The following is a 14,997-nucleotide window of genomic DNA, read 5'->3' on the forward strand; positions in this document are numbered from 1 at the left end:
AGATTGAGCATTTTTTTTTTTTTTGCTGGAAACTATGTAATACTGAAGCATCCATATATTTATATGCTTTAGGTCTAAAGACATTAAGTATCAGATTTGTTTTGTAATTAAGAATTTTAAAACATTCTTGTGCTATTTCAAAAGTACTCTAAAATTCGATGCTCTTATACTATATTCCCTTTAATACTATTTATTTATAAAACCTTTGAGTTTGGAAGACGTCTATGATTTATAGTTTTTGTTTTTGTTTTGCAGACCTGGGGCTTAAGCTCACTGCCTAGATACTGTCCCCAAGCTTCTTTTGCTCAAAGCTAGCACTCTACCACTTGAGCCTCAACATTACTTCCAGTTTTTTTAATGTGGTACTGTGGAATCGAACCCAGGGCTTCCTGCAGGCTAAGCAAGCATTCTACCACAAGCTACATTCCCAGCCCTAGTTGATTATTTTAATTTCTTATATATTCAGGAAAAAACCACTAGGATTATTAAACACAAGAACAATGTATATTTTCAATGTATATTTTCATAAAGCTAGAAACAGAACACAACCAGAAACAAAATATTAGAAAACAAAACTGAAGGAGGAAGGTTGAAGGGGTAACAATGATCAAGAAGCATTGTACTCATAATCTGACTTGTATAATTGAAACTATTTTGTGTAAGTTCTTAAATTTAGTCTGAAAAAATAAGCAATGAAACCAGAAATACTAGGACCAGAAATACTCGGTCCCCTTTCCAGTTACTATCCTCTAACTAACCAAAACAGCGTGTTTTTGTCTGTTTAAATGGAATTATAAACAATGTTCTTCACTTTCAGCTTGTTTTCTCAAAACTGTATTTGTAAGATCCACTCATGTAAGTGGCATGTAGCTGTAATTTGTTTAACTGATGTATAGTACTCTTTTGTATAAAAAATGTATTATTTTGGGTCTGGGAAGGTGGCTCAGTGGTAGAGCGCTTGCCTTGCATGCTCGAGGCCCTGGGTTTGATTCCTCAGCACCACATAAGGAAAAAGAAAAAAGCCAGAAGTGGTGCTGTGGCTCAAGTGGTAGAGCGCTAGCCTTGAGCTGAAGAGCTGAGGGACAGTGCCCAGGCCCAGAGTTCAGGACCCACGACCGGAACCCCCCACTAAAAATGTATTATTTTATCATTATGCTGACTAGATTAGGGTAATTTCCACTGTTTTGACTATCATAAATAGCACTGCCACTTGTCTTCTTGCAAACTTGTATGTTTTTTTTTTTCTTTTCTTTTTTTGTCAGTCATGGGGCTTGAACTTGGCCTAGATGCTGTCCCTCAGCTTTTCAGCTCAAGCTGAGCACTCTACCACTTGAGACACAGTGCCAGTTTTCTGAGTTTATTGGAGATAAGAGTCTCACGAACTTTCCTGCTTTGAACCACAATCCTCAGATCTCAGACTCCTGAGTAGCTAGGATTACAGGCATGAGCTACCACTGCCCGGCCAAATTTGTATGTTTCTATTGGGCTTATATCCATCCATGAGAGGAAAATGCTGAGTCGGTAGGTAGCTTCCTAAATGGCTACACTTACATGCACAGCAACAGTGAGAGTTCTGCGTACTCTGCATCCTCACCAACCTTCATATCTTTTTTTTTTGGTCAGTTGAGGGGCTTAAAACTGGGGCTTAGGCACTGTCCCAGAGCTCTTTTTTTTGCTCAAGGCTAGTGCTCTACCACTTTGGGTTTTCTAGTAGCTAGAGTCACAGACTTTACTGCCCAAGCTGGCTTTGAACTGCAACGCTCAGATCTCAGCCTCCTAGGAAACTAGGATTATAGCCATGAGCCACCAGTGCCTGCTTCATATATTTGTCTTTATCTCATAAGCTACTTTGGAAAGTGCATAATGGTTTTTCATTGTGGATTTAATTTGAATTTTCTTGGTAATTAATTAGGCTGAGCATTTTGCATATGCTTATTACCTGGATATATTTTGTGAAAGGTCTGAAGTTTTTCTTTACTGAAGTACTTAAGTTCTTAAAATGAGTACTTTATTGGAAATGCATATTAAAATATTTTCTCACATTTTTCAATGACTTTTGATGAAAGGAATTGTTTTAAAAAAATAAAGTTCGCACTAGAAAGCTTAGCCTGGCTCGAACTTGTGGTCCTCCTGCCTGTACCTCACAAGTGCTAGGATTTATAGCCATGCATCAACATACTTTTCATTTCCCCATTTATAGCTTTTACAGTACTTTGTCATGCTTAAGAAATCTGCTTATAAAAGTGACCTACATTTTTCTTCTAAAAGCTTTGTTTTTTGTTGTTTTTTTGTTGGTCATGGGGCTTGAACTCTGGGCCTGGGCACTGTCCCTCAGCTCTTCAGCTCAAGGCTAGAGCTCTACAACTTGAGCCACAGCACCACTTCCGGTTTTCAAGAGTCTCACAGACTTTCTTGCCTGGGCTAGCTCTGAACCTCGATCCTCAGATCTCAACCTCCTGAGTAGCTAGGATTACAAGGCGTGAGCCACTGGTGCCCAGCTAAAGCTTTTGGTCTCTTTACTCTCAGATCTATAATCTAAAACAGATTTTTGTGATTGCTATCACAAAAATATCAGTCAAGATTAATTCTTCTCTATATAGATAACCAATTAATCTAACATTACTCACAGAATAATCTTTGCTCACTGCACTAGCGTTGCTGTAAATCAAGTAACTCCCACGTGTACTGTCTATATTCACTGTTCTTTCTGCTATCATTAAGACAGTGTCTCAATTACATAACAGATCTTGATAATCTTAAATCCTCCAAGATTGTTTCTCCTTTTAATTTTGTGTACTAGATATTTCCAAAAATGTGAAGTTCATCAACTAATAAAAAACTCATGCAGGGATTTTTGACTATAGATAAGTCAAATAGAACAATACTCAAGAGAACTGAAATCTTTACCATGCTGTATTCTATACTTAATTATGCAATATTAATAGTCTTTAACTTTTGGTGGTAAAGTTTTTAAACTGTCAACTCAATTTTAAACTTACATAAGTTAAAAGTTACCTATCAGTTTTACAAATCTTCATGACTTAAAGCTAAGATACAATAAGGATAAAATAAGGTCAACAAACAGGCAGACACAAGGAGAAGAGATAGTTGAATCATCTAGCCCCTGAACCAAGTCATTTCAGATAAAACACCTTGCTAGTCTTTACTAAAGGTCTTTCTTTTTTTGTGTTGGCTAGAATTCAGCTGTCCCCAAGCTTCTTGGCTCAAGGCTAGTGTTCTACTACTTGAGCTACAGTTCCACTTCTGACTTTTTGGTGGTTAATTGGAGATAAAACCTCAAACTTTTCTGCCTTGGCTGGCAGAACTGTAATCCTCAGATCTCAGCCTCCTGAGTAGTTAAGGTTACAGGCTTACTAAAGGCTTTCTTTTCTTCCCCAAACAGAAATAAATTGTTTGGATTAAATTAATTTTATTTGCTTTGAAGTTGCCTGTTATAATTCAGACATTTAAGACAGAGTTTAGATTACTCAGATTGAAAGTGATGGGGAAGAGTCATGAGTGACACTGATTTCTAGCTTGGCTGCTAGAAGGAACACAGTTTCAATTGCTGTGAGGCAAAACTGAGCTAAGAACGTAGCAAGCAGATTAAAAATGCCAATTCTGACTTATGGCAAAAGACATGTCTATCAGTCAACTAGAAATACTGGCTTAACTGAAAAATCTGGACTAGAGGTAACAATGTGGCAACTAAGCAGATAAGGACTAATGTTATCTCCAGAAGAGGTACAAAGGAACTGTGAGCATTACTAATGGTTTATTGTCTAGAAAAGAAAGAATTGTGAACAGGAGCAAACCCATAGATTTAATCTGCTAGACTTTATTACAAAAGATCAAAAGTCCTGCACAAGCTGGGCACCGGTGGCTCAAGCCTGTAATCCTACCTACTCAGGAGGCTGAGATCTGAGGATCGAGGTTCAAAGCCAGCCTGGGCAGGAAAGTCCGTGAGATTCTTATCTCCAATAAACCACTAGAAAACTGGAAGTGGCCCTATGGCTTAAGTGGTAGAGCGCTCACCTTGCGCTGAAGAGCACAAGGACAGTGCCCAAGCTGAGTTCAAGCACCACAACCGACCAAAAAATAAAAAGAACTGCAAAAGTTCTGCACATTTCAGTGTTAAATTATTCTGAATGATGAAGTTTAGAAACTTATGGCTTCATTTATGGATTCTTTTTGTTTTTGTGAGTCAGTACCAGGGCTTGAACTCTTGCTAGGCTTTTTCCACTTAAGAGCTGGTACTATACTGCTTGAGTTCTGGCTTGGCTGGCTTCAAACCATGATCCTCAGATTTCAGCCTACAATATAGCTAGGATTATAGAAGTGAGCCACTAGCATCCAGAACATTTGTTTTTTTTTTTTTTAATTTGAGGTTTTTTGAAGATTTATATTCCTTTCAAGTACAATCAAATCTATTCCACTTGTTTCAAAAAATTAACTTATTCTTGAAATGTCTTTTTGACCAGAAGGCTGAAATCCTGAAAGTAATATAAAATAACAGAGCTAAAAGAGAGGGCAGCTATTACTTAAGGACACAATGCTATTCTGTTATCCTATCGAACTCATCAAATTCAACTGCAATGCTAACTTATATTTTTCTCTTATAAGGTATAGATTTATTTCACAGTAAGGAATCAAATCAATTCTATTACAATTATAAATGCTATAGTATTTTCCATAATAGGTCTCTATTTTATATACGCCCTTCAGTTATGTCAGCCATATTCTTAGGCTGAAATTTTCCTCTAGATGGCTAAACCTTTAAAGATTGAATAAAATCGCAAATTTGATTAAAGTCAAGTAAACTGCTTAGTCTTAATTTTGAGATTCGACAGACATTCATCTACTTTGGCATTTCAGAACATATGTCTGAAATACAGACACTGCTTTAAGTTGCTTATTTTATCTTTATAATTGTAGCATATAAAGCACAGAGTACTTAAAAATCAGGAAATTTGATGAAATTGGCCAGTGGGCTTACTCTTACACTTTAAGGATATGAAAATAACTCTAATTACCTGCCAAATAAGCAATATACTCTAGAATACACAAAACTTTCTGTTTACCTTTATTTCTGCAGTTTTTGATTTTTTCTGCCAGTCCCATACAGTAAGCATATGCTCATTGGAATCATCAATAACACACAGATGAACACCTGAATCCTGAACAAAAGTCAAAGGCATTAAAAAATTCAGTAAGATTAATATCCTAAGGAAGACATACCATGCTCTTAAAACTGTTAACAATAAAAAATTCCTTAAATTTTGTTTTTTTGAAATATAATGAAGAGACTGATAGTTGAAATTGTGGTGGGGTCTGGTCTTCCAGCAATATAGAGAATGTTTAAAGGATTCTATTTTTAGTTCCCCTTTTCCTTGGCTGATTTTCACTTACCATCTAGCTACTTATATTACTGAACAATGGCAAATAATTCTTTTTGAAGATTTCCTAGTCTTTTCAGCATTTTATGCTTTCTTCTTGCTGCTGGAAAATATCCACACACTTTATTTCTTAATGATAGGTGAAAAGACATATACATTATTTCACAAACTTTCTACCAATGAAATTTTTGAAAACTTTTGATGAAACAAGCTTAAAGTTAGAAGGTTGCTGATTTCATTTTTTGTGTGCAATGTACCTGACTTACAATAATATGTAACAAAATAAATAAAAATAGAACTAAATCTCTTACTTTCTTTTGATTTTTGAGGTAGTGTCTTGCTGTATTTTCTCAGGTTGGCTTCAAACTCAAATTTCCCTACCTTAGCCTCCCTAGTACTAGGATTACTGGTATGTGCCATCATGCCTAGCCATTAAATCCTTTCCTATTTATTTTTCTGTAATCGCTCTCATTCACACAATTTGAATAAGTTTAAGAAAAACAACCATGAGACAGAGATAGGAGTAAGTTTGATCAGGGTATACTGTTAAGTATGCATAGAAATGTCACAATGAGGGGTGGGAAGGTGGCTCAGCGGTAGAGTGCTTGCCTTGCATGCATGAGGGCCTTGGGTTTGATTCCTCAGAACCACATAAGCAGAAAAAGCCGGAAGTGGCACTGTGGCTCAAGCGGTAGAGTGCTAGCCTTGAGCTGAAGAGCTGAGGGACAGTGCCCAGGCCCAGAGTTCAAGCCCCACAAGTGACCCCCCCCCCCAAAAAAAAGTCACAATGAACTCCTCCTTGGATAACTAATATATGCTGCTAATAAAAAAATCTTTATAAAATTTTTAAAAAGAAAAGATGATGTAGATATTGTAGTAGCACGTGTGGTCCCTGCCCCATAATGTCTCTGTACACACATCGAGGTGAAGAGAAGTAACAAAGAAGGCCAAAAGCTGTATCATTTTTTTGGACTTTATCAGAATAATTTTGAATTAGGAAAAAAGTTTGTATAGGGCAACTCAAGATAGTCTTAATATTGAAACAACAAGAACAGTAACATGGTAATATGCCTGCTATAGAGATTTTAGGGGTAAAAGTAGAGAAAATACTTCCTTTCTCCTAATTCCTGTTCAGCTCTCAATATTCCATGCCTTCAAGCTAGCAAACTCCTAAATTCACCCAAATTTATCTTTCTGTTCTGTATTTCACAATACAGCTTCAGACAATTAAGAACTGAAGAGATAGTATGAATACACAAATATACCTAGAAGTATAAAACCCAGGAGCACTTATATTTGAAATTTAAAAGTACAAAATTTTAAAATATAGTTGGTTTTCATACTTTATCATAATTACATATAATTCAAAAAACAAAATGTTTAGAAATATCTTACTTTCCTCTCAAAACAAATCTTCAAAGTCCAGATGAAACTGTCAGGCACAAAGTTTTAAACCCATGTTGTTATCAACTCAGAATCAAGATATGATTTTAGGAAAGAAAAGGGTTTATTTTTCTCTACAATATGGCAATGAGAAAAGCCATTATTATTTTTGCTGAAGTCTCTTAAAAATAAAAAAGAGGAAGAAAAAAAAGATCTGTTCTATGATTCAAGCTAATTAAAAAACACATACTATTGCTCATTTTAAATTGCAATATGCTATGTATATCTTCCTTCAACCATTTCATACCATTACACTGTATTATTAGTATCTTGATTCTATCAAAACCAAATTTCGTTTTCATGCTAAAATGCTAGTCATTTACCAACAGCTAATATTAAAAATAGCTAATACCTAATCTTTCAATAGACACACAGAGAAAACTCCAAGCTTTTATATTTTTCCTGATTCTTTGTTCATCTTGACTGCTTCTTTAAAAAGTGTTACTTACTGCTTTTGAAAAATCCAGGCATCCTACTCCACGCTCAAAAGTTCCAAGTCCAATAATTTGCAATGTGCATAGACTAACTGAATCCCACACCCTGACATGGGGCTGCAGAGGCTGCAAAACACAAGGCAATAGGACTAACTGATATTCAGGAAAATGTAAAGACATACTGCTACTACAGAGAACTGTCTACTGTCTTTAGGGATGGTAGGAATTGATAAATATCTAATCATACTTAAAGAACTTTGATTATTTTTTAAAGGAAATATGTGGTAAGAGTAGCATCAACTAATTTGTGCATTTACATTTCACATACTATTCTATGTATCTCATACGTTACCTAATCATTTCATTTTCATAACCTTAAGAACTACAGGTACTCTATCATCTTATATATAAATAAACTGAGATAAAGAAACTTGACCAAATTTTACTTGTTGTAAAAAGGTAGTCAGGAGCCTAGCCCAGGTAAATTTACTCTGAAACTATGCTTTTCTTTTTTTGGTTGGTATCGTTATTTTATTATTTTTTAAATAATTCCACTATATTGCCTGGACTTGTCTCAAATAAATGATACTCCTGTTTTATCTCTCATAGAGCTGGGACTACAGATGTCACCCACCACACACAGCTTCACTACTCTGCTTTTTACATTCCCTTCATTTTTGAATAATATGCCTTAAAACTGAACTCATAGAAAATGTCATGAATATAGTCACACTTAGGTTAATTAAGTCATCAGTATTCACTGCTGATCTTAGAAATAAGAAATGTTTTACAGGCCAATTTACTAACATTGAATAGTGACTGAAAAGCTAAGTGATATTAGCTCTCATATACATCAAATCAAGAGATCTCATTGACTAAGGAAAATTGAAGCAACTTCAGATAAGCATTGAGAAGTTATTCTATGTAAAGAAAAATCTAACCAGAATATTACTCCTCCTATTTTTATAGTTTAAAAAGACTTTTTAGAAAAAAAAATTAGTAACATTCTTTTTGTGTTTTGAAACTCCCTTACATTCTATATTGATGTTGTTTTCCTTGCTTACACTAGAAATCCTTTAGTAAATTTTAACAGAAAATTGTAAGTTGTGGTTAAAATTACAATAAATTCCATTCTAATATCAATATCACTAGATATAGAATGCATAAAACTGTGCTGCTCACCCTTCCATCTTTATCCACTCCAGCTATCTGTCCAGTTGCGATCCTAATTTTGTCAGGATGTATAGCAAGGCTAAAAGGCAGCATCAACAATAATTTTAAATACAGGAAACATGTAAAACAGCAGAAATGTACCTTTGTATCAACATTTTTCAAACAAATAAGATTCTAGCTATTAAAAACTCACTTTGGCCTATTTATTTTCTTTAGTAAATTAAACAAATTTAAATTATCTGAAGCTATATACTTTCCTTTCTTAATCAACAAATTACTGGAACATTTTATTTTAAGCAAATACTTATCCACAACTTTGTATAGCAACAAATTAAACTGTTTTCATTTGCTCAAGTTTCTTGGTGGTTCATTCAAGGTGTAATATTATATTGGTATTATTAATATTAAAAATATGCATCATTTCATCTTGCTACATAATCCTTATACATATTAGTAATTAATGATGCCTTAATATTTTAGGTCATTTCTTTTTTTCTAAAAATTAACTTAGCAGTACCTCAAATACTTTGTCATCAACCTTTTAATTAGTTAACACTTGGTGGGGGTGGAGGGTTGCAAATAGTGGGGAGCAGTACTAGGGTTTAAACTCTAACAATGACTAGATAGGTCATTGAAATGGTTCCCCTAATCTCTTGCTTTGTTTTTCAGATAGGGTCCTATACTTTTTGACTGGGACTAGCCTCAGACAGATCTTTCTACCCATGATCCCTAAATAGCTAGGATTACAGATAAAAATCCCTATGTGTTAACTTATTGCCTCCCAAGTAGCTGGGATTATGGGCATGTATCATCACATATGGCTTAATACATTTTTAATCCTAAACTCTTGAATCAAATTTATGGCATGAAATTTTTAAATAAAAATGCAAAATAGTGAAATGTACTCAAACTGACCATGGTAAACATACAACTGATTAGCAAAAACAAAACAAAATGAAAAAAAAACATAAATAATGTCTTCCTGTCCGTATTAGAATCTTTCTGTATCTTGCAAACAAATGGTAGAATAACTGAAAATATAACTTTTCCTTCTGAAGTATGTATTGCTCATTATTTTCTAGATTAGTGTTGAAGATAAAAATATTCCAGTTTCTCCATATATACATATATATCTTAGCCAAACAGAAATGAAGTCCTGAGTTCAAATTCCAGCACTGCAAAAAAAAAAAAATTCTCTTTAAAAATATTTTTCTACTAGCTGGGCACCGGTGGCTCACACCAGTAATCTTAGCTATTCAGGAGGCTGAAATCTGAGCATCACTGTTCAAAGCCAGCGGAGACAGGAAAGGTATTGTGAAACTCTTATTTTCAATAAACCACCAGAAAACTGGAAGTGGTGTTATGGCTCAAGTGGTAGAGTGCTAGCCTTGAGCTGAAGAGCTATGGGACAATGTTCAGGCCCAGAGTTCAAGTCCCATGACCGAACAAATGAAAATTTCTTTTTCTACTAATTTGATTGGTATAAATGGTATTTCTTTGATTATTAAGAAATCTATCAGTGTTTCCTTAGTTCTCTTTCCTCTTCAATAGTTTTTATGTCCTGCACCGAGGTCAACTACATTAAAAGTAACAAAAAAATTAATATATTAACACCTCATCACATTTAGCTCACATCTTTTCAAACAAATTTTTTAAATTACAATTTCTGAAGCAGGTAATATTTTTTTCATGGTTCAAATACCAACACTATCTTAAAAATATACTGAGAAAGCCTCTTTTCCTCCTGTCTTAACTGCTAATATTTCATTTATTCACCCTTCCCCACTACCTTAAGCCTCCAAAGGCAACTGTATAATTAGTTTTAAAATAATTCTAGGAACTTTTTTTTTTTAAAAAGTGAAAGCCAAGATAAGATTAATGTTTCTATTCCCATTTTGTTTTTTAGTGTTTTTTGAGTGGGGAATTGGTCCCTCTATGTAGCTAATGCTAGCTCAAATTTTCAATCTCGTTTTAGTGTCCTTAGTGCTGGAATTAGAAGCATGTACAACCATGGCTGTTACTTGGAATTTCCTTACAAACACAGTAGAAAAACAAACGTTTTCCTACTCTTTAATATGTTCTTGGAAATATATCTTAGGGATTTGTCTGTATTAACACATGATACCTCGTTCTTTTCTTTTTTTGTATTTGCTTGTTTTGAGACAGGGTCCTGCTTCATAGTTCAGACTTAGCCTTGAATTTTCAATCCTCTAGTATTAAACTCTTGGGTGTCAGGATTCTAGGCTTGAACCACTATGCCAGGTATCATCTTTCTTATTCTGTTTATATGGCTGCATGTTGACCTGTGGTTTTTAACTACAACTGAAAAATAGTAAGGCTGTAGCTAACCTTAACTATCAGAATGTTGCAATAATTTGTACATATATTAATCTGCAATATTAAATATTTTAATCATTTCTGAGTTCAACAATATTTGTACAATATCCTAATAATCATGAGTCTAAACATTAAAAAGGTACCTTATGAGATACTTATGATCCTATTCAGCCATGACCTTTCCCCCCCAGTAAAGCTTCCAGTTTAAAAGTCATGTGCATAGCATTCTTTACCATAGCTAAGACATGGAACCAACCCAGATGCCCCTCAGTAGATGAATGGATCAAGAAGATGTGGTATATATACACAATGGAATTCTATGCCTCCATCAGAAAGAATGACATTTCCCCATTTGTTAAGAAATGGAAAGGCTTGGAAAAAATTATATTAAGTGAAGTAAGCCAGGCCCAAAGAAACATAGGTCCCATGGTTTCCCTTATTTGCAATATCTAGTATAGGTATGAGTCAAGCGGAAAAAGTCAGATAATGTGATGTTAGGAAAACGAAACCTCAAATATGTATTTTAATGTTTTTGTTTCTTTCATGCATGTATTTCTAACGCATTTATAAGATTATTTCTTTGTTGCTTTGTATGTCCCTCCCCCACAGTGTAATCCCCGCTTTCACTATATTTGATGTCAGTATAACATGTGGAGGAGATGGGGACAAACAAGTCCTTTAAGGATTCAGGTGGACCTGTTGCAACAATGAGAAGTACAAAATGTCATGTCAAAACCAGCTTTACAATGTCGGTGGGGGGAGGGGTGGGGGGTATGATTGGGTGGGAGGGAGGGGGGAGGCTGGGAAGGGAGGTGAAGGGTAAACAAAGGAGGAGGCTGCAATGCTTGGCAAGAAATGTATGCATTATCCTGCCCATGTAATTGTAACCCCTCTGTACAGTATGTTCTCAAATAAAATAAAATAAAATTTAAAAAAAAAAAAAAGAAAAAAAAAAAAAAGTCATGTGCATAAGAACCTACTCAGAAACCCATAAAAAATGTCATATAGATTCCAGCTGTAATCTATAGCGGAATATATATTTTATTGCTGCCAATATTACACCTACCATATTAAAAGATTATAAGACCTTTTCTTTTTTTAACGTATATTTTACTGAACACTTATAATATCCTTATATTCTGAGTTTTCCACAAGGAAACATTTGTAGTACAATCCAAATTTTAAAAATAGAAAATGAAGATACAAGAGAGCAAAACTGAATGTGTTACATGATACCAACCATTTCACACAGTCTGTATGACCCAGGTAGTGTCGTTGAGTTCTCTCCTCATAATTAAATAGTACTACTACTGAAGCAATGAAATAAACTATTTCCCCCGTAGGAAGAAGGTAAACATTAGCTCGGCAGTCCTTTCCTCGGTAACCATATCTTAAAAGAAAAACGTTAAGGTTTTTAACAATTATTCAGGTTGTTAAGCTATTTTTAAAAGGATATCAGCAAGGTATAATGAAAATATTACTGGACTAGAACTAGAAAACTCATCCCACGATTATCACTGTCCAACTCTGAGTCTTTCATTATGTTTGTGTCAGTTTCTTCATTCATCAGACAAATATGTACTGAATTCATAATCTAATAGGTATCAGGTATAGTGCTGAACATAGTTCTTAGCAAAGCAAATGTGAGGTCTATGTTCTGGGAGAAGACAAAAATAATCTTCAAATAGGTTATTATGAACATGGAAAGAAAATTAATTGATTCAAATTATATAAACAACCGAGATGCCCTAAAATAGAGTAAGAAGATGTGTACATGAGTGCATGCAAGCACATGCATACACAAAGATTTTATTTATCCATTAAAACTGTCATTGGCAGGCAAAATGGATGGGACTGGAAAAATTCTATTAAGCAATGTTAAGTTAAGCTCCGAAAAACAATAGGTGTATGTTTCTCTCATTTGTAAATTAAAAACATGAAAATATATGCAAATATACTTTTCATTTATATACAATCAAATTGACTAACGTATGATATACAAGTGTGGATTCTCATGGTAAGACATGTTTTATGTCAGGTGGCGAGGGTTAATGCTTGAATGGAGTAGAGGTGAGAAATACAGTTAATACTGTACATAAATGAAAATGAAACTAGGTAAGGGAATGGGATAGAAGGGGGATGATGATGAAAGGGATGAAACTGATCAAGATGCACTGCATTATACACTGACATGTTCAACTGAAACCTCTTTACATAACTATTAAAAAATAAAAATAAACCTGGGTACTGGTGGCTCACACCTAAAATCCTAGCTATTCAGGAGGCTGAAATCTAAGGATCGAGTTTGAAGCTAGGCCCAGCAAGAAAGCTGGTGAGACTGTTATCTTCAACTAACCACTAGAAAACGGGAAGTGGTGCTGTGATTCAGTGGTAGAGTGAGAGCACTGTGTGAATAAACTCAGAGAAAGCAAGCCTAGGCCCCCAGATCAAGCCCATGACTGACCAAAAAAATTTTTTTTAAAAAAAGCTTTTGATAAAAGGAAATTTAATAAAAAAACTTAAAAAAATAAATTTAATGGGATGCTAAGAGGAAGCATAAACAGTGACTACTTTAGATGAAAAAAGGAGTAAAATTAAGTCCATCTGAGAAAAGTGACATTTTCGTTGATGCTGTAACAAATCATAGGATTGGTGAGTTTTTCCAAGTTGATTTCTGTCTACTGCAAAGAATTTTAAGGAGTCTGAAGAGGAGGTTGAAAGAAAAATGGCAGGTGAGAGCCGAAGTCACACTATTAGCTTTTGTTTCAGAGGTTTTTTTAAAGAGATTATTAAATGACAGTTTGTAGGTGAAACTAGAAAATCTCTGTATTAAATTGCTATTTAAAACAATGTCCAGCAGAGAATTAGGGAAATAGTTAGCTTCATTAATTTAAGCTCTTAATAAAATGATTTACATTATACATTATTTCACAGGTTATACAATGTTTAATGAAAAAAATTTGAAAGGGAGAAATGATAGGATTTGAACTCGGGGCCTTTTGTTTATGTACATTCTATCATTGAGCCATATATTTAGTTATTTTCTCACTAAAGTCTTATAACAGCTCTATAAGCCAGTTACTGACCTCTTATACAAGTGGAGAAAGTTAAGGTTTATAAAGAATAATAACCATTAGGACCCTAACTCAACCACTAGACTTTCAATTCTAGTCCAGTACCTTTTCTACCACACCATTACCAGCTGTGATGTTCATGTTCAAAGAATGCTGCTTAACCTTTATGAATTATTTTTGATGAATTTAAGTTGCTAGTAGCAAAATATATGTAGCATATAAAGAAGATTAGAGCTATCTTTTAAATTTATCAAGTAGCTATGTTTATTTTACTGTCAGATATAAAGGCTGGAAACCAATTTTTCTTCTAAAGACAAAGCAAATAGGTTTGTTGTCTTGGTAGAGAAGGATACGCCCACTCCAGTTTAAGCTTCTCAGGAGGAAGTTCTGTTCTGATGTCATCATAGTTGTCAACATCAGAAGGAATGAACATCGTAATTGGCCGACCTCGCATAAACATTTTAATATATTCTCCTTCTGTTGAAACATAAAAGTTAAGTCACATGTATTTTTGTATGATTGTACGAAAGTAGATTAATGTTAACTTATAATAAAAAATAAGACAAAAGTAGCTAAAGAAGTTTTTATTTTCATATGTAGTTGTTTTGTTATATAGTAGGCATACAGAAAAAGTGATATTATAAAGATGTATTCTAAAACACTGTAGCACAAAATAAGTTACTATTTCCTTGAGGATAGCTTTTTCCATAATTAATAATTTATCTGTTCAAGTTAACACATTTCTATAATGCCAGGATGGATGCAATAGAAAAATACTAAAGAAAATTATTTAGTAATAAACATTTCTCTAACTGTTGACTGCGAACTGCTGAAAAGAGAATTTGGTTGATTAGACAAAAACCATACCACAGCGCTACCTGATCAACCTAATTATTAATAATACATCAAAACAGGACCTCTAAACTAAAAAGTGCTGCACAGCAAAGGAAACCATCAGTAGAGTAAAAAGCCAGTATGGGGTTAATCTCTAAAATAAGAAATACCTACAAGTCAATAGTAAAAGCAACAAGACAAAATGAAAAACCAGCCAGGTGCTGATGGTTCACACACCTCTAATCCTAGTTACTAATAGCCTACAATCTGAGGATCCCAGTGAAGCCAGTTAGGCAAGAAAGTCCT

General features: G+C 34.3%; 1 protein-coding gene across 2 annotated transcripts in view; it reads right to left on the reverse strand.

Moving 5' to 3' along the window:
- Positions 1 to 14,997, reverse strand: part of Eml4 (EMAP like 4) — a 121,217-nt gene that overhangs the window by 36,213 nt on the left and 70,007 nt on the right. For both annotated transcript variants that reach the window (XM_042675397.1, XM_042675396.1), the window contains 5 exons: positions 14,211 to 14,334; positions 12,024 to 12,173; positions 8,456 to 8,525; positions 7,289 to 7,399; positions 5,082 to 5,177 (listed from right to left, as the gene is read on the reverse strand). In XM_042675397.1, the coding sequence (XP_042531331.1) occupies positions 5,082 to 5,177; positions 7,289 to 7,399; positions 8,456 to 8,525; positions 12,024 to 12,173; positions 14,211 to 14,334 (551 nt within the window). The remainder of the gene's footprint in view (positions 1 to 5,081; positions 5,178 to 7,288; positions 7,400 to 8,455; positions 8,526 to 12,023; positions 12,174 to 14,210; positions 14,335 to 14,997) is intronic.

Source organism: Dipodomys spectabilis, unplaced genomic scaffold, assembly GCF_019054845.1.
Source record: "Dipodomys spectabilis isolate Male_0828 unplaced genomic scaffold, ASM1905484v1 ptg000026l, whole genome shotgun sequence".
Classification (NCBI taxonomy): Eukaryota; Metazoa; Chordata; class Mammalia; order Rodentia; family Heteromyidae; genus Dipodomys; species Dipodomys spectabilis.